At 37.4% G+C, this 26,233-nt stretch overlaps 1 protein-coding gene across 1 annotated transcript in view; it reads right to left on the bottom strand.

Annotated features, from left to right (window-relative positions):
* Window positions 1-26,233, bottom strand: part of LOC128068268 (A disintegrin and metallopeptidase domain 3-like) — an 87,401-nt gene that overhangs the window by 33,082 nt on the left and 28,086 nt on the right. The window contains 4 exon segments of the mRNA XM_052661392.1: window positions 1,334-1,432; window positions 5,703-5,889; window positions 6,215-6,324; window positions 20,424-20,486. Coding sequence (XP_052517352.1) covers window positions 1,334-1,432; window positions 5,703-5,889; window positions 6,215-6,324; window positions 20,424-20,486 — 459 coding nt within the window.

Genomic DNA, 26,233 nt, shown 5'->3' on the forward strand with positions numbered 1-26,233 from the left:
CTTCAAGTGTGAAAAATGAAATGGCTGTCCAGGGCTACCTTCTACAGACCAATAAATGCAGTCCTAGATGTTAAAAACAGAAGATGATAGCTGAAGTTACAGGTTTTAGTTGGAACTTCTTTACAGAATTCAAAGCTGTTACCCCGAATCTCTCCCTAGAAACTTATACTATGAATTTTCACTGGACCAAATGCAGGAATTATCTCTGTTGCAAAGAATTATCCTTTGAGATGTAGGTAGAGGGCAATGGTGGGTGTGTACTAAGTCACTTCAGTCATCTCCAACCCTTTGTAACCCTGTGGATTGCAGGGGCCAGGCTCTTCTGTCCATGGGATTCTCCTGGCAGGCAGGCTCCTTAGCACCACCTGGGGAGTCCAGATGGAAATGGACTGTTTAGAAAATTCAACTGCTCTGTCTCACTGATTTGGAGACAAAGACAAAGATGGGAGTTCTGGGGAAGGAAAGAACACCACAGTTTATTGCTAAGAAGTGGAAACCCTAGCCTGGCCTCTACATTAATATGCCTTGAAACAAATGAACATTGGCTTTAAGAACTAGCCCACTGAGTGAAAATGAGCATGCAGAGAACAGGGTGAAATGGTGTGGGGAGAGATTTTCATTGACAGTGGAAAAACAGACCTGATGACAAAACCTCTCGTCAATCAGCGTTCATGTGTGTCTTAGCCTCCTAAAAGTGACACACAAAAAGGCGAGTTGCTGAAATGAAGCCCTCCCTAGAACAGAGCTCTTACCCAGGGTCCTATCAGAGGTGGTTATGAAGGAAACTTGAGGGAAAACTTCCCAAGGGAAGTCAAGGATTCAGTGAGCGATTCACAAAGTTAATCTTCAGTATTAGATATGCTACATATTGCTGACTATTCCCTATGGATTCCTTTTTTCTGCTACTTCCAAAGCGAGGGGTTACTTATAATTGTATAATTGTATACAATTATAATTGTCTGTTTATTCAAATATTGTATCTCAAGTGTGTGTGGGGTGGCTATTCATAATTTTGTCATAAGTAGATTGTGAGGAGCTACATTCAATTATGACCAAGAGGAACTCACAACACCCAGATTACCTGAAGTTGTTATTAAATGGCATAATAGGATGAGTTCTGAGTAGGGACTGAAACAATGAGGTTAGAAGTAGGGCTAAAAAGTTGATTGGAAAAGATCTAAAGACCTCTCAATTCTAAATTCAACAGTGGATGAATAAGGAACATACAGTTTATATATTTGAAAGATGAGTAAAAATTGTGTGAAAAAAAGCTAAAAAGCCCACAAAAGCAGGAATTTCATGGAAGAAAATAAGGAAATATTCGAAAACTTACCTTACAAGTGTTTTTTCCACAACATGGTCCAGAACCACAGTCTGCCTTTCCAATCAGTACACAGTTTAAAGGATCACAGCATTTACTATACTCACATGTCTGAAAGCAAAGGTAATCAAGTTAAGTAATTTTGAACTAAATCATTTTACTTATTGTCATAATATCTTAAGACATGTCTCTAATTACAATCGCAGTATAATTTTTATGTCTGTATCTATTTTTAATACCACTTCACCTAGACAATGTATTTTGATATAGAAAAATGTGGTAATGAAATAATTCATGATTCTATGTTCAAGAATTTGACTGTTAAAAATGTAATGCAATTTACTTCAATCTTTTTGTGTTCATAAATATATGGACAATATATTTTGAGATTTTTTTCATTTGTGTGTGTGTGTGTGTGTGTGTGTGTGCGCGCGCACGCATGTGCGCGTTACTTGCTCAGTCGTGTTCAACTCTTTGTGACCTTATGGGCTGTAGCCTTGCCAGGTTCCTCTGTTCATGGAATTCTCCAGGCCAGAATACTGGAGTGGGTAGCCGTTCCCTTCTCCAAGGGATCTTCCTAACCCAGGATCGAAGCTGGGTCTCCCACATTGCAGGCAGATTCTTTACCATCTGAGCTACTAGGAAACTATTTATCTGTCTTATCAATTCTCCTCAAGATATTCTGTGACTATTAAACATTTTTGGATGTGACAAAATAGAGGTTTCCAAATAACAACAGCATATTGTGGTTGTGTCTTTTCAAAGAAATTTTTTTTCACTTTTTAGCTCTTGTATATTAAAGATTGATTCTAAAAGTTATTAGTTCAAAGAATTAAAAATGTTAAGAATTCTTTCATAATACACATTTATTTCCTTCTTTTTATAGAGTTGTCTAGTTAGTGTAAGAGTGATATAGGACTGATAAGTAATATATTTTTAAAAAAAATTATTTTATTTTTAATATAAATTTATTTATTTTAATTGGAGGTTAAACCAATACAATATTGATAAGTAATATTTTAAAATGAATAAAGTGAATAGGCACAAATAACTACATGTTTATATCTGTTTCAATTTCATATATCTTCACAATTTAGTTTATTTTATATGTTTATGCATACTTTTCTTTGAGATATTCTATTTATTTCTTTTATTGCTAAGCACTTTTTACTAATAATATTAGCCCCTAGCCACTAATATATTTTATAATGTTTTGCAGTTTGTCATGACAACTTATTTCTATTTTGGCAGGTTTTAAAAAATATTTTTATTACTATGATATTCTGAAATCTGAAAATTGCCACTTTTCTTTTGTGATTTGTTCCAAGAGCTTCTGTATAATATTTTCTTCCACATTAATCCCAGTAAATACGTGAAGGGGTAAAATGTTTCTGTTATATATATAAATATATATCTACATATATGTATTTTTATTTTACATTAAGTATTTTGAGCAGTATGTTGTAAATGTAACTATAAGGGGAACATATCTCTTCTGCCAAAATTAATTAAGTTATTATTTTCTTATGGAATAGTAATTTATTACTGATATTTTATTATACCTGGATACTTGTATAATGTCATTTATAAAATGAAACATAATGCAGTTACACTAATGGCATATTACTAAAGTATATGCCAAATTCTATTCTTATTTAACACTTGTAATATCTATAAGAAGCAGATAATAATCATTTTTTCTTTTTCATGTTTCATCAAGAAGAATGTGTTATGTTTCACATATAAACATATTAATGAAAAACAGCAAGTGAATTTACTGAAGATGGAATATTAAACCCTCACTAAATATTAATATTGGGGAAAAGAAAACAAAATCAGTGATGTGATAGCCTAATATCGAAAATCTGGAATCAAGGAGAGAGCCTGCAGTAGGCAGTATATTTTGACAGCACTCAATGTATAATGGAAATCTAGACTAAAGACCTAGATTTGCCAACATCCACTGGATCACAGAAAAAGCAAGAACTCCAGAAAAACATCTACTTCTGCTTCATTTACTACGCTAAAGCCTTTGACTGTGTGGATCACAACAAACTGTGGAAAATTCTGAAAGAGATGGGAATACTGGACTACCTGTCCTGCCTCCTGAGAAATCTGTATGCAGGTCAAGAGGCAACACTTAGAACCAACCACGGAACAACAGACTGGTTCAAAATTGGGAAAGGAGTACGTTAAGGCTTTATACTGTCACCCTGCTTATTGAACTTCTATGCAGAGTACATCATGAGAAATGCTGGGCTAGATGGAGCACAAGCTGGAATCAAGATTGCCGGGAGAAATATCAATAACCTCAGATATGCAGACGACACCACCCTTATGGCAGAAAGAGAAGAAGAACTAAAGAGCCTCTTGATGAAAGTGAAAGAGGAGAGTGAAAAAGTAGGCTTAAAACTCAACATTCAGAAAACTAAGATCATGGCATCTTGTCCCATCACTTCATGACAAATAGATGGGGAAACAATGGAAACAATGAAAGACTTTACAGTTTTGGGCTCCAAAATCATTGCAGATGGTGACTGTAGCCATGAAATTAAAGGACTCTTGCTCCTTGGAAAAAACACTATGATCAACCTAGACAGCATATTAAAAAGCAGAGATATTACTTTGCTGATAAAGGCCTGTCTAGTCAATGCTATGGTTTTTTCAGTAGTCATGTATGGATGTGAGAGTTGGACTATAGAGAAAGCTGAGCACCACAGGTATACACGTGTTCCCCATCCTGAACCCCCCTCCCTCCTCCCTCCCCATAGCATCCGTCTGGGTTGTCCCAGTGCACCAGCCTCAACCATCCAGTATCATGCATCAACCGGGACTGGCGATTCATTTCATATATGATATTATACATGTTTCAATGCCATTCTCCCAAATCATCCCACCCTCTCCCTCTCCCACAGAGTCCAAAAGAAACCAATACAATATTATAAAGTAACTAACCTCCAATTAAAATAAATAAATTTATATTAAAAAAAAAGAAAGCTGAGCACCGAAGATTTGATGCTTTTGAACTGTGGTGCTGGAGAAGACTCTTGAGGGTTCCTTGGACTGCAAGGAGATCCAACCGGTCCATACTAAAGGAGATCAGTCTTGAATACTCATTGGAAGGACTGATGCTGAAGCTGAAACCCCAATACTTTAGCCACTTGATGCAAAGAAATGAGTCATTGGAAAAGACCCTGATGCTGGGAAAGATTGAAGGCTGGAGGAGAAGGGGACAACAGAGGATGAGATGGTTGGATGGCATCACGACTCGATAGACATGAGTCTCAGCAAGCTCCTGCAGTTGATGATGGACAGGGAAGCCTGGTGTGACTGAACTGACTGAGGTGGTTAATATGCTCAAGAATATTCATAAAAAGCTACTCCAAAATGAGAGATGAGAGTTGACCAAAAATAACACGACACTGGAATGTAACAGATGTGATGGTGCATTTATTATAATCCATTAACCTATCAGTTCAGTTCAGTTGCTCAGTCGTGTCTGATTCTTTGCAGCCCCATGGACTGCAGTGTGCCAGGCTTCCCTGTCCTTCACCATCTCCCAGAGCTTGCTCAAACTCCTATCCAGTGAGTTGGTGATGCCATCCAACCATCTCATCCTCTGTTGTCCCCCTCTCCTCCTGCCTTCAATCTTTCCCAGCATCAGGGTATTTGTCAGCGAGTTGGTTTTTTTGCATCAGGTGGCCAAAGTATTGGAACTTCAGCTTTAGTGTCAGTCTTTCCAATGACTATTCAGAGTTGATTTTCTTTTGAATTGACTGGTTTGATCTCCTTGCAGTTCAAAGGACTCTCAAGAGTCTTCTCCAACTTTATAATTTGAGAGTATAAATTCTTTGGTATTCAGTCTTCTTTATGGTCCAGCTCTCACATCCATACACGACTACTGGGAAATCCAAGGCTTTGACTATATGGTTCTTTGTGGGCAGAGTGATGTCTCTGTTCTTTAATTCAATTTGAAACCAAGCTAAAATAAATGAAGTTCCCCCCATGCAAGGACTGAAATTAGAAGTTGAAGATGTGAACAACAGCATACATTTAATAACTCAGTGATTTAAATCAGTCACTTTAAAGGAATTCATGGATAATTTAGGTGATAATTATACTCCTGTTGGAACTGATGTTTATGATATGGAAAGATGGGTAATATTTACACAGTAGGGAAAATCTTCGTTCAACCCATGCTGCATTTACCCTATTCTTAGATTGTTCAACTTCAAATTCTGGATGAGCCAGTTATCATATGCCCCACAGCTTCCCATCTTAGATGTTTGACTATATAGAACAATTAAAAAAATTATGCCACATCTACATTTGTAAGATTACATGACAAACACAAAACCAAATATCAGTCTTTTTCACTAACCTCCTTGGCACCACAGTCACATTGTTCAGGTGGTTCCAAAACTCCATTGCCGCAAATTGTTTGTCTTCCTTGTGGAAACACTTTTGGAACTGTTTGATTCTGGAGACATTCCAATTTAGGCTGTGAAGTTGTATGTTTAAATTCATCTATGCTGCAACTGCTAAAAAACTTTATGCCATGGGAACGTCTGAAATTAAATTGTATTTCTTAGTTAAAAGGAATAAAATCAGTATCAAAGAAACACTCTTCAATAACATGCTGTGAATTATTTACTTCTTCACTTACAGAATAGCCAAGAAGAGTGCTTGGCTATTGCCAAGTGGCTATAAAGTGGAGAGTGCTCTATTTTTAATTCAATTAGTAATAAAAAATAAGCCCATTTCTATTCAAATTCAGTATAACAGAATATAACAGTATAATAAGTAGAGGATGTTAAGGAGGTTGCATGATTGAGAATATGTTAAATAAAACAGTGCTTGTTGACAAAAAGGCTCTATTTAAGTACAACTTACTGTTTATTACTATCCTTATTATTTACAACACTGTCAAGATTATAATCATTATAGTAAGAAGAACTAATTATTATTAAGAAAATGATACATACTAGGGATAATATAGAAAACTGAAAGAATAAACACAAAGGTTGATTGAGTTAATTAAAAGTCAGAATTGTTTTTATTTTGGTAACAAAATTAAAACAGCTCAACATGAAGCATATAGAATACATAAACTCTAGATTCTCTCTAGTTTGATATTTCCATATTTCTAGTACACTGTTTAATGGGTTTTTGTTTAAATTAGTACAAACTCATACTTAGAGAAATGGCATGAGAAACAAATTTTGTTTCCTAAACCAGTTGAATAATAATAATTTCAATGTATAACTCTTACAGAGAACTGAATTCCCTTAAAACAGACCTTCAATAACATGAAACAAAGATATGTTGTTAACATCTAATTCTTTTATCAGGTTCCAATTTCCCCTTCATCATGGTACTGGCACTCTACAGCAAAAAGATCCACTTCAGAACCAACCACTGCCTTTAGTACTCCTATCTCCTTAGTTTAATTGACTACATTTTTTTGTGGCGTTTCTGAAATTCAAAAGTTTTATAGTCTCAGGCTGATTATTTGGGAAAATGTGCCTCAGTTTAGGTTTATGAAATGTTTCCCAATGCTTAGACTCAGGTATGTATCTTGTTAAATGCATCACAGAAGAGGAGTCTGTGTGCTCCATTGCATCCTAATAGCACATGATTCTAACTTGTTATGTTTTTGAAAAAAGTCATTTTGATTAGGTGATTAAAATCTATACTCTAACATCTCTTTCTCTACTTATCTCAATAATTTTTGAGGGAGAAGTTTTATGTATATATAACCTTTCTAGTTCTATTTTCAATATATTCACTATGTATATGTATATCTTTTATAACCTTATTTTAATATATCCATGCAATATATTTATTCACTTCAAAATAATATTTTCATGTATTTATATGAATATGGACTCAAATTTTCCTAGTACACTAAAAGGTGTTTTAATCCTTAATTAACATAACATATGACTTGCAGATTGTCCTAGATTTGCCTGTTGGAAGACTCCTTAAAACTGTTTTGTGTCCATAAGCATATATCCAAATTCTTTGAACATCTTCTTATATTCTGACACAAATGCTCACTGCTCATTTGTATCTTGTCTGTCTTAGTCCTGGAATCAGGCATATGGTGTCTCCAATTTTGATCTTTCTCAAGGTTACCATGGCTATTCAGGGTGTATTCAAATTTTAGAATTGAATCACTGCAGATGGTGACTGCAGCCAAGAAATTAAAAGGCACTTACTCCTTGGAAGGAAAGTTATGACCAACCTAGATAGCATATTGAAAAGCAGATACATTACTTTGCCAATAAAGGTTCATCTAGTCAAGGCTATGATTTTTCCAGTTGTCATGTATGGATGTGAGAATTGGACTGTGAAGAAAGCTGAGTGCTGAAGAATTGATGCTTTTGAACTGTGGTGTTGGAGAAGACTCTTGAGAGTCCCTTGGACTGCAAGAAGATCCAACCAGTCCATTCTGAAGGAGATCAGCCCTGGGATTTCTTTGGAAGTAATGATGCTAAAGCTGAAACTCCAGTACTTCGGCCACTTCATGCGAAGAGTTGACTCATTGGAAAAGACTCTGATGCTGGGAGGGATTGGGGACAGGAGGAGAAGGGGACGATTGAGGATGAGATGGCTGGATGGCATCACGAACTCGATGGATGTGAGTCTGAGTGAACTCCGGGAGATGGTGATGGACAGGGAGGCCTGGCGTGCTGTAATTTATGGGGTCGCAAAGAGTCCGACACGACTGAGCGACTGAACTGAACTGAACTGAACTGAACTGAATTACCAGGGAGTCCCTGTAATTTTGTTTTCTTTTTATGATCTTTTTTCTGACTTTCTTGTCAGGTTGATGCTGTCCCCATGGAGTAAGTTCAGAATGGTTCCGTCCTCTGCAATTTTGTGGAATAGTTTGAGTAGGATAGATGACAACTCTTCTCTTAAGTTTTTGGGGAAATTCACCTGTGAAGCCATGGACGTTTGCTTTCTTGGGGAGTTTTAAAACTGCAGATTCAATTTCATTACTTGTAATTATTCTGTTCACATTTTGTATTTCTTCTTGGTTCAGTTGGGAGATTGTACATTTTTAAGAATTTTCCCACGTCTTCCAAGTTGTACATGTTATTGGTGTATAGTTGTTCAGAGTAGTCTCTCATGATCTTTTATATTTCTTGGTGTTTGTTGTAACATCTGCTCTTTCATTTCTGATTGTATTCACTTGGGACTCTCTTCTATTTCCTTATTAGTCTGCCTCTTTTCTATTCTTCTCTTAGTACCTATTTCATTAGTTTCAGTTCTGTTATTTATGATTTCTATCCTTCTACTAATTTTGAGTTTTATTTGTTCTTTTACTAATTCCCTTAGGTGTAAGGTTAGGTTGTTTATCTGAGATTTCTCTTGTTTCCTGAGATAAGCCTGTATCAAAACCTGTGTCAAAAACTTCTCTCTTAGAAATGCTTTTGTTGTATCTAAGATTTATGGATGGTTGTGTTTTCTTTTCATTTGTCTCCAGGCAGAGATTAGATTTTGTGGTGACCCATTGACTATTAAGCAGTACATTGCTTAGCCTCTATGTGTTTAGTTTTTTTTCTTTTTTTTTTTTTTGGAGTATTTTTCTTGTAGTTCATTTCTAGTCTCATTGCATGTGGTCAGAAACGATGCTTGTCATGATTTCTGAAATTCACCAAGGCTGGCTTTATAGGCTGGCATGTGACCTGCTCTGTAGACTGTGCCATGTGCAGCTGGAAACATCTGCAACCTGCATCTTTCAGATGGAATGTTCCATATACATAGAATGTGTCATGTAAGGCTTTTGGTTTCTTATTGTTTTTCTGTCTGGATGATCTGTCCATTGATGTAAGTGAGGTGCTAAATTGCCTACTGTTATTGAGTTACTGTTAATTTCCCCTTTTATGTCCATTAATATTTACTTCATGGTTCTGGATGCTTCTATGCTGGGTGCACAGATATTTACATTTGTTATACCTTCTTATTGGATTGATGCCTATCATTATGTAGTGTCCTTGTCTCTTGTAACAACCTCTTTTTCAAACCTGTTTTCTTAGATATAAGTATTGGTACTCTGACTTTTTTTCGATTTCCTTTTGCATGGAATACCTTTTTCCATTCCCTCACTTTCTGTCTGTGAGTCTTTAGATCTGAAGTGAGTTGCTTTTTGGCAGTGCATATATGAGTCTTGTCATGAATCCATTTAACTACTCTATTTCTTCTTTCTTGGAGCATTTAGTTCATTTCCATTTAAAGTAATTGTTGATATGTGTGTTCACATTTCCATTTTCTGCATTGCTTTGGATTTCTTTCTGTAGGCCTTTTTTGTTCTTCTTCTTTTGTTCCCTTCTCATATGATCTGATGACTACCTTAATATTATATTTGGGTATCTGTTACTTTTCTTGTGTGTATATAGTATACATTTTTCTTTTGCAGTTACCATGATGTTTTTATGTATCAATCTATACATACACATATGTATTTATATATGATTAAGTTGCTGATCTCTTAATTTCAAATACATTTTTAACATCCATGTATGTATATTCTCCTCCCCTCATAATTACTGCTTTTAATATCTTATTTTACATCTAATTTAAGTATCTCCTAACCCCTTATTGTAGATATAGATGCTTTTGTTAAAAGACAAAATTCTTCCTACCTTCCATCTAGCTTTGCATGTGGAGATGATTTCCTACATTTACTGTATGTTTGCTCCTACTAGTGAGCTTTTCCTTTCTTTCTTTCTTTCTTTTTTTTTTGTGTGTGTGAATGTAAGTTTTTATTTCTCTGGGATAAATATCCAAGAATGCAATCACTCAGTTATATTATAATTACTTGTTTAGTTTTCTAAGAAACTACTGCAATTTTTTTCCAAAGTATCAATTTATATACCCAACAGTAATCCAGTGTGATCTTGTTTCTGCACATATTCACCAGCATTTGGTAGGTATCACTTTAAAAAATTTTTATTTTAGCCATTTTAATTCATGTTTTTATATAGTACTTGTATTTTCTTTTTTTTAATTTTTATTTTTACTTTATTTTACTTTACAATACTGTATTGGTTTTGCCATATATTAACATGAATCAGCCATGGGTGTACATGAGTTCCCAATCTTGAATCCCCCTTCCACCTCCACCACATATCATCTCTCTGGATCATCCCTGTGCACCAGCCCCAAGCATCCTGTATCCTGTATTGAACATAGACTGGCGATTCGTTTCTTACATGATAGTATACATGTTTCAATGCCATTCTCCAAAATCATCCCACCTCTCCCTCTCCCACAGAGTCCAAAAGTCCATTCTAAACATCTGTGTCTCTTTTGCTGTCTCGCATACAGGGTTATCATTACCATCTTTCTATATTCCATATATATGTCTTAGTATACTGTATTGGTGTTTTTCTTTCTGGCTTACTTCACTCTGTATAATAGGCTCCAGTTTCATCCACCTCATTAGGACTGATTCAAATGTATTATTTTTAATGGCTGAATAATACTCCATTGTGTATATGTACCACAGCTTTCTTAGCCATTCATCTGCTGATGGGCATCTAGGTTGTTTCCATGTCCTGGCTATTATAAACAGTGCTGCGATGAACATTGGGGTACATGTGTCTCTTTCAATTCTGGTTTCCTCGGTGTGTATGCCCAGCAGAGGGATTGCTGGATCATAAGGCAGGTCTATTTGCAGTTTTTTAAGGAATCTCCACACTGTTCTCCATAGTGGCTGTACTAGTTTGCATTCCCACCAACAGTGTAAGAGGGATCCCTTTTCTCCACAGCCTCTCCAGCATTTATTGCTTGTAGACTTTTGGATAGCAGCCATTCTGACTGGTGTGAAATGGTACCTCATTGTGGTTTTGATTTGCATTTCTGTGATAATGCCTGATGTTGAGTATCTTTTCATGTGTTTGTTAGCCATCCGTATGTCTTCTTTGGAGAAATGTCTGTTTAGTTCTTTGGCCCATTTTTTGATTGGTTCCTTTATTTTTCTGGAATTGAGCTGCATAAGTTGCTTGTATAATTTTGAGATTAGTCGTTTGTCAGTTGCTTCATTTGCTATTATTTTCTCCCATTCAGAAGGCTGTCTTTTCACCTTGCTTATAGTTTCGTTTGTTGTGTAGAAGCTTTTATTTTTATTTATTTATTTATTTTTTTTTTTAATTTTAAAATCTTTAATTCTTACACGTGTTCCCAAACATGAACCCCCCTCCCACCTCCCTCCCCATAACATCTCTGTGGGTCATTCGATCCCATTTGTTTATTTTTGCTTTTATTTCCAAAATTCTGGGAGGTGGATCATAGAGGATCCTGCTGTGATTTATGTCGGAGAGTGTTTTGCCTATGTTCTCCTCTAGGAGTTTTATAGTTTCTGGTCTTATATTTAGATCTTTAATCCATTTTGAGTTTATTTTTGTGTATGGTGTTAGAAAGTGATCTAGTTTCATTCTTTTACAAGTGGTTGAGTAGTTTTCCCAGCACCACTTGTTAAAGAGATTGTCTTTTCTCCATTGTATATTCTTGCCTCCTTTGTCAAAGATAAGGTGTCCATAGGTGTTTGGATTTATCTCTGGGCTTTTTATTTTGTTCCATTGATCTATATTTTTGTCTTTGTGCCAGTCCATACTGTCTTGATGACTGTGGCTTTGTAGTAGAGCCTGAAGTGGGGCAGGTTGATTCCTCCAGTTCCATTCTTCTTTCTCAAGATTGCTTTGGCTATTCGAGGTTTTTTGTATTTCCATACAAATTGTGAAATTATTTGTTCTAGCTTGTGAAAAATACCGCTGGTAACTTGATAGGGATGGCATTGAATCTGTAGATTGCTTTGGGTAGTATACTCATTTTCACTATATTGATTCTTCTGATCCATGAACACGGTATATTTCTCCAACTATTAGTGTCCTCTTTGATTTCTTTCATCAGTGTTTTATAATTTTATATATATAGGTCTTTAGTTTCTTTAGGTATATATATTCCTAAGTATTTTATTCTTTTCATTGCAATGGTGAATGGAATTGTTTCCTTAATTTCTCTTCTACTTTCTCATTATTAGTGTATATGAATGCAAAGGATTTCTGTGTGTTGATTTTATACCCTGCAACTTTACTGTATTCATTGATTTGCTCTAGTAAGTTTCTGGTGGAGTCTTCAGGGTTTTCTATGTAGAGGATCATGTCATCTGCAAACAGTGAGAGTTTTACTTCTTCTTTTCCAATTTGGATTCCTTTTATTTCTTTTTCTGCTCTGATTGCTGTGGCCAAAACTTCCAGAACTATGTTGAATAGTAGCAGTGAAAGTGGGCACCCTTGTCTTGTTCCTGACTTTAGGGGAAATGCTTTCAATTTTTCACCATTGAGGATAAGGTTTGCTGTGGGTTTGTCATATATAGCTTTTATTATGTTGAGGTATGTTCCTTCTATTCCTGCTTTCTGGAGAGTTTTTATCATAAATGGATGTTGAATTTTGTCAAAGGCCTTCTCTGCATCTATTGAGATAATCATATGGCTTTTATTTTTCAATTTGTTAATGTGGTGTATTACATTGATTGATTTGTGGACATTGAAGAATCCTTGCATCCCTGGGATGAAGCCCACTTGGTCATGGTGTATAATGTTTTTAATGTGTTGTTGCATTCTGATTGCTAGGATTTTGTTAAAGATTTTTGCATCTATGTTCATCAATGATATTGGCCTGTAGTTTTCTTTTTTTGTGGCATCTTTGTCAGGTTTTGGTATTAGGGTGATGGTGGCCTCATAGAATGAGTTTGGAAGTTTACCTTCAACTGCAATTTTCTGGAAGAGTTTGAGTAGGATAGGTATTAGCTCTTCTCGAAATGTTTCGTAGAATTCAGCTGTGAAGCCGTCTGGACCTGGGTTTTTGTTTGCTGGAAGATTTCTGATTACAGTTTCAATTTCCGTACATGTGATGGGTCTGTTAAGATTTTCCATTTCTTCCTGGTTCAGTTTTGGAAAGTTGTACTTTTCTAAGAATTTGTCCATTTCTTCCACATTGTCCATTTTATTGGCATATAATTGCTGATAGTAGTCTCTTATGATCCTTTGTATTTCTGTGTTGTCTGTTGTGATCTCTCTATTTTCATTTCTAATTTTATTGATTTGATTTTTCTCTCTTTGTTTCTTGATGAGTCTGGCAAATGGTTTGTCAATTTTATTTATCCTTTCAAAGACCCAGCTTTTGGCTTTGTTGATTTTTGTTTTGGTCTCTTTTGTTTCTTTTGCATTTATTTCTGCCCTAATTTTTAAGATTTCTTTCCTACTACTAACTCTGGGGTTCTCCATTTCTTCCTTTTCTAGTTGCTTTAGGTGTAGAGTTAGGTTATTTATTTGACTTTTTTCTTGTTTCTTGAGGTATGCCTGTATTGCTATGAACTTTCCTCTTAGAACTGCTTTTACAGGTTTGGGGTTGTTGTGTTTTCATTTTCATTCATTTCTATGCATATTTTGATTTCTTTTTTGATTTCTTCTGTGATTTGTTGGTTGTTCAGAAGCGTGTTGTTCAGCCTCCATATGTTGGAATTTTTAATAGTTTTTCTCCTGTAATTGAGATCTAATCTTAATGCATTATGGTCAGAAAAGATGCTTGGAATGATTTTAGGTTTTTTGAATTTGTCAAGGTTATATTTATGGCCCAGGATGTGATCTATCCTGGAGAAGGTTCCGTGAGCACTTGAGAAAAAGGTGAAATTCATTGTTTTGGGGTGAAATGTCCTATAGATATCAATTAGGTCTAACTGGTCTATTGTATCATTTAAAGTTTGCGTTTCTTTGTTAATTTTCTGTTTAGTTGATCTGTCCATAGATGTGAGTGGGGCATTAAATTCTCCCACTATTATTATGTTATTGTTAATTTCCCCTTTCATACTTGTTAACATTTGTCTTACATACTGCAGTGCTCCTATGTTGGGTGCATATGTATTTATAATTGATATATCTTCTTCTTGGATTGATTCTTTAATCATTATGTAGTGGCCTTCTTTGTCTCTTTTCACAGCCTTTGTTTTAAAGTCTATTTTATCGGATATGAGTATTGCTACTCTTGCTTTCTTTTGGTTTCTATTTGCATGGAATATCTTTTTCCAGCCCTTCACTTTCAGTCTGTATGTGTCCCTTGTTTTGAGGTGGGTCTCTTGTAGGCAGCATATATAGGGGTCTTGTTTTTGTATCCATTCAGCCAGTCTTTCCCTTTTGGTTGGGGCATTCAACCCATTTACATTTAAGGTAATTATTGATAAGTATGATCCCATTTCCATTTACTTTATTGTTTTGGGTTTGGGTTTATACACCCTTTTTGTGTTTCCTGTCTAGAGAATATCCTTAGCATTTGTTGGAGAGCTGATTTGGTGGTGCTGAATTCTCTCAGCTTTTGCTTGTCTGGAAAGCTTTTGATTTCTCTTTCATATTTTAATGAGATCCTTGCTGGGTACAGTAATCTTGGCTGTAGGTTATTTTCTTTCATCACTTTAAGTATGTCTTGCCATTCCCTCCTGGCCTGAAGCATTTCTGTTGAAAGATCTGCAGTTATCCTTATGGGAATCCCCTTGTGTGTTATTTGTTGTTTTTCCCTTGCTGCTTTTAATATTTGTTCTTTGTGTTTGATCTTTGTTAATTTAATTAATATGTGTCTTGGGGTGTTTCACCTTGGGTTTATCCTGTTTGGAACTCTCCGGGTTTCTTGGACTTGAGTGATTATTTCCTTCCCCATTTTAGGGAAGTTTTCAACTATTATTTCCTCAAGTATTTTTCTCATGGTCTTTCTTTTTGTCTTCTTCTTCTGGGACTCCTATAATTCGAATGTTGGAACGTTTCATATTGTCCTGGAGGTCTCTGATATTGTCCTCATTTCTTTTAATTTGTTTTTCTTTTTTCCTCTCTGATTCATTTATTTCTACCATTCTATTTTCTATTTTACTAATCCTATCTTCTGCCTCTGATATTCTACTACTTGTTGCTACCAGAGTGTTTCTGATCTCATTTATTGCATTATTCATTATATATTGACTCTTTTTTTTATTTCTTCTAGGTCCTTGTTAAACCTTTCTTGCATCTTCTCCAGGCTATTTATCTGTGATTCCCTTTTGATTCAAGATTTTGGATCATTTTCACTATCATTATTTGGAATTCTTTCTCAGGTAGATTCCCTATCTCTTCTTCCTTTGTTTGGTTTGGTGGGCATTTCTTCTGTTCCTTTAGCTGCTGGGCATTCCTCTGTCTCTTCATCTTGGTTATATTGTTGCGTTTGGGGTGGCCTTTCTGTATTCTGGGAATTTGTGGAGTTCTCTTTATTATGGAGTTTCCTCACTGTGGGTGGGGTTGCATCAGTGGCTTGTCAAGGTTTCTTGGTTAGGGAACCTTGTGTCAGAGTTCTGGTGGGTGGAGCTGGATTTCTTCTCTCGGGAGTGCAATGAAGTGTCCAGTAATGAGTTATGAGATGTCTATGGTTTTGGAATAACTTTGAGCTGCTTGTATATTGAAGCTCAGGGGTGTGTTCCTGTGTTGCTGGAGAATTTGCATGGTATGTCTTGCTCTGGAACTTGTTGGCCCTTGGGTGGTGCTTGGTTTCAGTGGAGGTATGGAGGTGTTTGATGAGCTCCTATCGATTAATGTTCCCTGGATTCAGGAGTTCTCTGATGTTCTCAGGATTTGGACTTAAGCCTCCTGCTTCTGGTTTTCAGTTTTATTTTTACAGTAGCCTCAAGACTTCTCCATCTATACAGCACCGATGATAAAACATCTAAGTTAAAGATGAAAAGTTTCTCCACACTGAGGGACACTCAGAGAGGTTCACTGGGTTACATGGAGAAGAGAAGAGGGAGGGGGTAGTTAGAGGTGACTGGCATGAGATGAGGTGGGATCAAAAGAGGAGAGAGCAAGCTAGCCAGTAATCACTTCTTTATGTGTGCTCCACAGTCTGGACCCCTCAGAGATGTTTACAGAGTTATACAGGAAGAGGAGAGGGAGGAAGTAGACAGAGGTGGCCAGGAGGATAAAAGAGGGAAATGAAAAGGAGAGAGACAGATCCAGCCAGTAACCAGTTCCTTAAGTGTTCTCCACCGTCTGGAACACACAGAGATTCACAGAGTTGGGGAGAGAAGAGAAGGGGGAGGGTGGAGGCAGAGACAACCTGGTGGAGAAAAAGGAGAGCCCAAAGGAGGAGAGAGTGGTCAAGCCAGTAATCTTACTCTCAGGTAAAATTGGGTACTCAAGATTAGGTTTTTAAATGTACAAAATTGACAAAAAATACCAAAAAGCAAAGATTAAAAATCTAGAGTAGAGGTTGGATTTTCAAAACTACAATATTAAAGAAAAGAAGAAGAAGAAGAAGAAGAAAAACAAAGTCATGAGAATTATTAAAAAACAGCAACCACAAAAAATATATATATGGGTGTTTGCTTTAAAAATAATTTTTTTTGAAAAGTAATAGTAGGTTATAAAAATTAAAATTAATATAAATTAAAAAATATAAAAAATAAAAAAATATATAAAATAAAAAATAATAAAAAATTAAAAAATATAATAAAAAATAAAAATATATAAAAATAATTTTTTAAAAAAGGAGAAATAGAGGACTTAAAAATTTTAAAAAGTAAAAGAGAAAAGGAAAAACAATCAACAACAACAACAATAACAACAACAAAGAGAATGGTCGTAAAAATAGTAAAGATATTTCTGTGACTTTCTCTGGTGTTGTGGGCAGTGGGGGGTCACTTCCAAGGCGGTTCCCTCTGTTTAGCTTCTTCTGTTTGCTGGACTCTTCAGCGTCTGATTTCTGCCCTGACACAGGGGGGCGGTGGTGGACAATTTTTTCCTTTTTTAGGCTCACTTGTTCAATCGCGCTGTGAGGAGGGAAGGATGCTGCAAACAAATAACATTGGCATGCGCTCGCAGTGTCTCAGCCACGTTGAGCATGCCCCTGCACATGGCACACACCACTCAGGCTCTGCGTTGCTCCACTGGGAACCGTCTGAGGCCAGCCCTAGGCTGCATGCACCTCCCCGGTCTAAGCCGCTCAGGCTTGGCTCTCAGGTAGCCCTCAGAGGCACAGACAGATTCAGCTGGGCCTGCATTTTGTGCCCTTCCCAGGACCAAGTAGCTCAGGTGTTTGGCAAGTGCAGTCGCTGTGACTTACTACCTTTCCTGTCCCAGCTGCTCAGTTTTCTGGGTGTACCATTGGCGCCCCTTGTCAGGCAGATGGTGACTGTCCAGGACCCCAAGAAGTCTTAGCAAACAAGCCTGCTTGCAGTTTGGTAAGTAAAGTCTCTCTGGAGCTGTGATTGCCCCCTTCCAGCCCTTACAGCTCTGGCTGCCTGTCATCGGAGGGGGATGGTCTGCAGCTGTCTATTTCTGTTCCATCCTTTGTTCTGTGCGTGGTCCTGGTGGTGTCTTATGTTAGAGCTGTTCACGTGGTAGCTATGCCACAGTCTGGTATGCCCAAGTTAGTTCACTCAGGTTACACTCGTGGCATTCCAGCCCAATTTTTAAAAAGCACTGCAGCCCGCACCTCCCTGCCCAGCCCCCACTTGCTAGTGGCGGATGCAGGCGTCTGCACTGCTTCTCCGCTGAGGGAGTTACTGTTGGGCTCGTAATCTGTTGGTTTTAATTATATATTTATTTTTATTCCCTGTTATGTTGCCCTCTGTGCTTCCAAGGCTTGCCACAGACTCGGCAGCGAGAGTGTTTCCTGGTGTTTGGAAACTTCTCTCCTTTTAAGACTCCCTTCCTGGGATGGAGCTCCCTCCCTACCTCCTTTGTCTCTTTTTTTGTCTTTTATATTTTTCCTACCTGTTTTTGAAGACAATTATCTGCTTTTCTGGGTGCCTGATGTCCTCTGCCAGCATTCAGAAGTTGTCTTGTAGAATTTACTCAGCGTTGAAATGTTCTTTTGATGAATTTGTGGGGGAAAGAGTGGTCTCCCCATCCTATTCCTCTGCCATCTTAGGACAGCTCCCCAGCTTTTCCTTTCTTAATTTTTGTATTTCCAGTTTTGGACTTTTCATTTCTTAGTAAAACTGCTTTAACATTTCTTGTAATGCTAGTTCCTGAACTCTTTTGAGTTTTACTTGTCTATAAAGATTTTGATCTCTAAATCAAATTTGAAGAGCCTTGTTGAACAGAGTACTCTTGGCTGTAGATTTTTCACATTCAACATGTTAAATACATGGTGTCACTCCCTTCTGGACTGCAGAGTTTCTGCTGAGAAGTCAGCCTATAGCTCTATGTATATTCCTTTTGTTGTTTTTCTTTTCCTGCTTTCACTGTCCTCTTTTCATCTTTAACTTTTGTCATTTTAATTACTATCTCTGTCTCTCTCTTCTCCTTCTGGGGGGCCTATAATGTACATATTAATGTGCTTAATGTTGTCCCAGAGCTCTCTTTCAAGGTTCTCATTTCTTGTCATTCTTCCTTTTTTCTGTTCAACATCAGTACTTGCCATCACACTGTCTTCCAGCTCACTGATCCATCCTTCTGTATCATCTAGTCTACTATTGGTACCTCCACGTGTATTTTTCATTTCAGTGTTGTATTCTTCATCTATGTTTGGTCGTTCTTCATATTAATATTTTCTTGCTCTGTGTATGCATTCTTCTTCTGAGGTTTTTGATTGTCTTTACAAGCACTACCCTAACCTCTTTCTCGAGTAGGTTGCCTATCTCCATTTCACTTAAACATTCTTTTCGGCTGTTTACTTATTGCTTCATCTGGAACACGTCTGCCTAAGTACTTGCATTTGTATGTACCTGGTAGATTGGTTGTGCTTCTTAATGCTGGAGATGTGGCCTTTTGCAGGCACCATGTGTCTCAGCAGCTGACTCAACTTTCATCACCTTTGGTGTATACTCTAGTGGCTTCCCCTGTGTGGCTGTGTGGGTCTTTCTGTTGCTGAAGGCTGACTAGGTGAGACGTCTGTTAGTCTTGTTTGGCCCCTGGTCCAGTTGGTTGGCAGTTCTGCCTCATGCATTGGCTGCCAGGTGCTGGTTGGCAGGACAAGGTCATAAGGCAGCTGACTGTGAAACTCCAGGGAGCTCTGGGATAGTGCTGGCTCAGTGCTGTATGGAGTAAAGGTGCAGAACATTCCAAGGCCATAGCACTTCCACTGCTGGGTGAAGCCTGGTCCTGGGGCTAGTGCCTAGCTATTGATAGGCAGAGCTGGGGCCTGGAGCCTGGTTGTAGGGCCCAGGGATCCCAGAACTGATGTCATCATTTTCTATTATTGCTTTTATAAAAATTATTTAAAGATTTGAAAATTTCATGTTATGCAAAAATTCTAGAATATCATGACACTTACTGGCTTATACAAAATTACTTGTAATAATGGACAAAACAGGTTTTTTTTTTTTTTTTTAACTTATTGCCTGCAAGTGTTTGCTAAAACTAATTGTATAAATGAAAAGTTCCAAACTCAAATGTGTTCCTATGTATTCTTCTTCTCCCTTTACAATTTACTAGATATTTACCTAGTGTGTACTGCAGAATGTTTACCATCAAATCATAGCCTCCTTCTTACCAACATTACGTTTTTCATAGTTAATTAGCAGTAAACTTTTTAGCATTAAATAATATCCCACTGTCTGAATGTACCACAATTTATCCACTCACTTACTAAAGAAAATCTATATTCTTTCCAAGTTTTATAAATATGAATAAAACTACTATAGCCATCTAAAAAGTGATTATTTATTTCCACCAGAATACCCAAGCAATTACACAGCAGAAAATATTCTTATAAAAGATTATGTTTAATAAAAGGATCTTCTTCAATTTAGTAATAAAGAAAACACTTTAAAATGAAAATTGACTTAAGGCAGTGTTTTGCCACAATTTGGGGATGAGCCTAGAAATATATGCAACTAGTTATAATCCAAAAGATTACTAGATCTCCCCTTACATACAAAATTTTGCATTAGTTCTAATAAATATTGTTATTCATCCCCTTATGTCATTGGAAAGCCAACTGATAACATGTCTGTATGTCCTGTCACACTGATACATATATTTTAATGTATTTCTGCATTGCAAAGATTATCTTTATATTCCTTTTCAATTTAAATAAAAGAGTATAAGGAAAATGTATCAATAATGCTTACCAAAGCTTTATCAATAATGACACGTATTTTCAGAACTCTTTTCAACAGCACACCTGAATCTTTCTGCAAAACAGAGGATACAAATTGAATAAAACATTAAAAAAATCTTATCTTGTTTGCAATTATCAGGTACATTATATAATTATATATATATATATATATACACACACACACTCACACACACAGGTATAGCTAGGTAGCTAGGTAGATAGATAGATTATAGCTACAGATGCAAACATGTAAAGATATAATTACAAGAAATATAAGGATCAATGCCCATTGAGTAAATAATCTGAGAGATTTTGCATAAACATTTTGAGAACAAATCAGAAGCTTTTGCCTTATACTCTTGATATTTAGAATCCTCAAAAAAAGTTACTGAAATGAGGAAGGTTTCTTGTCTCTTTCCCCTCAAAAACTTCTTCTAGGTCCCTGATTTAACCTTCAAGCTAAACAAATTCCCATCAACTTTCCCCCAAATGTTGGTCTATTTTATCATCATTTTTGTACTTGAAATTATTTACCATGGCCTACTCTCAATAAAATGCATGTATTTTAAGAACACAGTTACACAAACTGGTAGCAATATATACAACCATGCATCCATTACTATCAGTAAAATAAAGAATGTTTCCTTTACCCTATAAAGTTAATAATACCTTATAAGGCTCAAGGCAACCGGTGATCTGCTTTCTCTCACCATAAGTTACAATAATGTATCCTGCTGCTGCTGCTGCTGCTAAGCCGCTTCAGTCGTGTCCGACTCTGTGCGACCCCACAGATGGCAGCCCACCAGGCTCCCGTGCCCATGGGATTCTCCAGGCCAAAACACTGGAGTGGATTGCCATTTCCTTCTCCAATGGGTGAAAGTGAAAAGAGAAAGTGAAGTCGCTCAGTCATGTCTGACTCTTAGCGACGCCATGGACTGCAGCCTACCAGGCTCCTCCATCCATGGGATTCTCCAGGCAAGAGTACTGGAGTGGGGTGCCATTGCCTTCTCTATAATGTATCCTACAATTTTATATAAGTGAAATCGTATGATATGTCTTCTTCTATATCTGGTTTCTTCAACTCAGCACTTGTCCCTGTTGCTGTGATTATTGGTAATTCGTTTGTTTTTATTGTTACCAAGTGTGAGATTTTAGAAACATAAAACAATTTGTTAATACACTTAACCGTTGATGACCATTTGGATTATTTAAACATCTTAGCTATTGTAAATGATGCAGATGGGAATATCCATGTATAGGTTTTGGATAGTTATAGTCTTTCATTTTTCTTGGTTCAATGTTTGAACTAGAAAATCTGATTCACATGATATCTGTATATGTATATAGAAATATAAAAAATTGTTTTATAAAGTTATTAGGTTGGCTAAAATGTTTGTTCAGGTCTTTACATTACATCAAATAGAAAAATCTGCAGCTCAAATCCAGAAAAATAAATGACCCAATCAAAAAATGGGCCAAAGAACTAAACAGACATTTCTCCAAAGAAGACATACAGATGGCTAACAAACACATGAAAAGATGCTCAACATCAGGCATTATCACAGAAATGCAAATCAAAACCACAATGAGGTACCATTTCACACCAGTCAGAATGGCTGCTATCCAAAAGTCTACAAGCAATAAATGCTGGAGAGGCTGTGGAGAAAAGGGATCCCTCTTACACTGTTGGTGGGAATGCAAACTAGTACAGCCACTATGGAGAACAGTGTGGAGATTCCTTAAAAGACTGGAAATAGAACTGCCTTATGACCCAGCAATCCCTCTGCTGGGCATACACACCGAGGAAACCAGAATTGAAAGAGACACTTGTACCCCAATGTTCACCGCAGCACTGTTTATAATAGCCAGGGCATGGAAGCAACCTAGATGTCCATCAGCAGATGAATGGCTAAGAAAGCTGTGGTACATATACACAGTGGAGTATTAATCAGCCATTAAAAAGAATACATTTGAATCAGTTCTAATGAGGTGGATGAAACTGGAGCCTATTATACAGAGTGAAGTAAGCCAGAAAGAAAAACACCAATACAGTATACTAACACATATATATGGAATTTAGAAAGATGGTAATGATAACCCTGTATGCGAGACAGCAAAAGAGACACAGATGTATAGAACAGTCTTTTGGACTCTGTGGGAGAGGGAGAGGGTGGGATGATTTGGGAGAATGGCATTGAAACATGTATAATATCATATATGAAATGAATTGCCAGTCCAGGTTCAATGCATGATACTGGATGCTTGGGGCTGGTGCATGGGGATGTCCCAGAGGAATGGTATGGGGAGGGAGGTGGGAGGGGAGTTCAGAATGGGGAACACGTGTACACCTGTGGTGGATTCATGTTAATGTATGGCAAAACCAATACAATATTGTAAAGTAATTAGCCCCCAATTAAAGTAAGTAAGTTTATATAAAAAAAAATCTGAACAGATCTTTTGGCCAACTCAATAATTTGATCATTCTGCATTTTTTTTTTGCCAAGAACTAATGTCAATTGCTCCACACTCTTGCCTTCATTTGGTGTTGTCATTCTTTTGCTTTGCATCCATTCCTGTCAGTATGTGCCTAGAACTCATTGAGACTATCATTTGCAGTTCCTGTATGATTAATGATGTTGAACATCTTTTCACAGTCTTATGGCTCATTAATCTGGTTTTGCCTAAATCCCCTACTAGAAATTTTTTTTGGTTTGACACTTAAGTTTACCCTCTAATTCAATTTTTTAGAATAAGGATTTCCATGTGGAAATCCAATCTTCTTGCATAGTTTATTGAAGACGAGGTTTTTTTTTTTTACTTTCCAAAGACCTTAGCATCTTTGTGTATAATCATTTGGGCAAGAGCACATGGCTATACTTCTCTTCTATTGTATTCTACTGTTCCATACATAAACCAGTACCACAGTATGTATCTCCAGAGCAGAGGTCAGCAAACTATAGACTATGGTATATCCTCCTCAGTTCAGTTCAGTTGCTCAGTCGTTTCCGACTTTTGCAACCCTGTGAACTGCAGAACACCAGGCCTCCCTGTACATAAAAAACTCCCAGAGTTTACCCACTCATGTCCATTGAGTCGGTGATGCCATCCAACCATCTAATCCTCTGTCATCTCCTTCTCCTCCTGCCCTCAATGTTTCCCAGCATTAGGGTCTTTTCAAATGAGTCAGCTCTTCACATAAGGTGCCCAAGTATTGGAGTTTCAGCTTCAACATCAGTCCTTCCAATGAACACCCAGGACTGATCTCCTTTAGCATGGAATGGTTGGATATCCTTCCAGTCCAAGGAACTCTCAAGAGTCTTCTTTAACACCACAGTTCAAAACCATCAATCCTTACACGCTCAGCTTTAAATATAACATTCAGTTCCGTTCAATCACTAAGTCATGTCTGACTATTTGTGACCCCATGAATTGCAGCACACCAGGCCTCCCTGTCTATCACCAACTCCTGGAGTTCACTCAAACTCATGTCTATTGAGTCGGCGATGCCATCTAGCCATCTCATCCTCTGTCATCCCCTTCTCTTGCCCGCAATCCCTCCCAACAACAGAGTCTTTCCCAATGAGTCAACCCTTCACATGAGGTGGCCAAAGTACTGGAGTTTCAGCTTTAGCATCCTTCCTTCCAAAGAAATCCCAGGGCTGATCTCCTTTAGAATGGACTGGTTGGATCTCCTTACAGTCCAAGGGACTCTCAAGGGTCTTCTCCAATACCACAGATCAAAAGCATGAATTCTTCGGTGCTCAGCTTTCTTCACAGTCCAACTCTCTCATCCATATATGACTACTGGAAAAACCATAGCCTAGACTCGATGGACCTTTGTTGGCAAAGTAATGTCTCTGCTTTTCAATATGCTATTTAGGTGGGTCATAACTTTCCTTCCAAGGATTAAGTGTCTTAATCTCATGGCTGCAGTCTTCATCTGCAGTGATTTTGGAGCTGAAAAAAATAAAGCCTGACATGGTTTCCACTGTTTCCCCATCTATTTCCCATGAAGTGATGGGACCAGATGCCATGATCTTCGTTTTCTGAATGTTGAGCTTTAAGCCAACTCTTTCACTCTCTCTTTCACTTTCATCAAGAGGCTTTTTAGTTCCTCTTCACTTTCTGCCATAACGGTAGTGTCATCTGTATATCTGAGGTTATTGATATTTCTCCCAGCAATCTTGAGTCTAGCGTGTGCTTCTTCCAGTGCAGAGTTTCTCATGATGTACTCTGCATATAAGTTAAATAAGCAGGGTGACGAGTTACAGCCTTGATTTACTCCTTTTCCTGTTTGGAACCAGTCTGTTGTTCCATTTCTAGTTCTAACTGTTGCTTCTTGACCTGCATATAGGTTTCTCAAGAGGCAGGTCAGGTGGTCTGGTATTCCCATCTCTTTCAGAATCTTCCACAGTTTATTGTGATCCACACAGTCAAAGGCTTTGGCATAGTCAATAAAACAGAAATAGATGTGTTTTTGGAATTCTCTTGCTTTTTCCATGATATAGTGGATGTTGGCAATTTGATCTCTGGTTCCTCTGCCTTTTCTAAAACCAGCTTGAACATCTGGAAGTTCACCATTCACATATTGCTGAAGCCTGGCTTGGAGAATTTTGAGTATTACTTTACTAGCATGTGAGATGAGTGCAATTGTGCAGTAGTTTGAGCATTCTTTGGCATTGCCTTTCTTTGGGATTGGAATGAAAACGGACCTTTTCCAGTCCTGTGGCCACTGTTGAGCTTTCCAAATATCCTGACATGTTGAGTGCAGCACTTTCACAGCATCATCTTTCAGGATTTGAAATAGCTCAACAGGAATTCCATCACCTCCACTAGCTTTGTTCATAGTAATGCTTCCTAAGGCCCACTTGACTTCACATTCCAGGATGTCTGGCTCTAGGTGAGTGATCACACCATCGTGATTATTTTGGTCATGAAGATCTTTTTTGTACAGTTCTTCTGTGTATTCTAACCACCTCTTCTTAATATCTTCTGCTTCTTTTAGGTCCATACCATTTCTGTCCTTTATCAAGCCCATCTTTGCATGAAATGTTCCCTTGGTATCTCTAATTTTCTTGAAGAGATCTCTAGTCTTTCCCATTCTGTTGTTTTTCTTGATTTCTTTGCACTGATCGCTGAGGAAGGCTTTCTTACCTCTCCTTGCTATTCTTTGGAACTCTGCATTCAGATGCCTGTATCTTTCCTTTTCTCCTTTGCTTTTTGCCTCTCTTCTTTTCACAGCTATTTGTAAGACCTCCCCAGACAGCCAATTTGCTTTTTTGCATTTCTTTTCCATGGTGATGGTCTTGATCCCTGTCTCCTGTACAATGTCACGAACCTCTGTCCATATTTCATCAGGCACTCTATCAGATCTAGTCCCTTAAATCTATTTCTCACTTCCACTGTATAACCATAAAGGATTTGATTTAGGTCATACCTGAATGGTCTTCGGTTTTCCCTTTTTCTTCAATTTAAGTCTGAATTTGGTAATAAGGAGTTCATGATCTGAGCCACAGTCAGTTCCCAGTCTTGTTTTTGCTAACTGTATAGAGCTTCTCCATCTTTGGCTGGAAAGGATATAATCAATCTGATTTTGGTGTTGACCATCTGGTGATGTCCATGTGTAGAGTCTTCTCTTGTGTTGTTGGAAGAGAGTGTTTGCAGTGATCCATGCATTCTCTTGGCAAAACCCTATTGGCCTTTGCCCTGCTTCATTCCATATTCCAAGGCTAAATTTGCCTGTTACCCCAAATGTTTCTTGACTTCCTACTTTTGCATTCCAGTCCCCTATAATGAAAAGGACATCTTTTTTGGGTGTTG

This window comes from Budorcas taxicolor, chromosome 24 (genome assembly GCF_023091745.1).
Source record: "Budorcas taxicolor isolate Tak-1 chromosome 24, Takin1.1, whole genome shotgun sequence".
NCBI lineage: Eukaryota > Metazoa > Chordata > Mammalia > Artiodactyla > Bovidae > Budorcas > Budorcas taxicolor.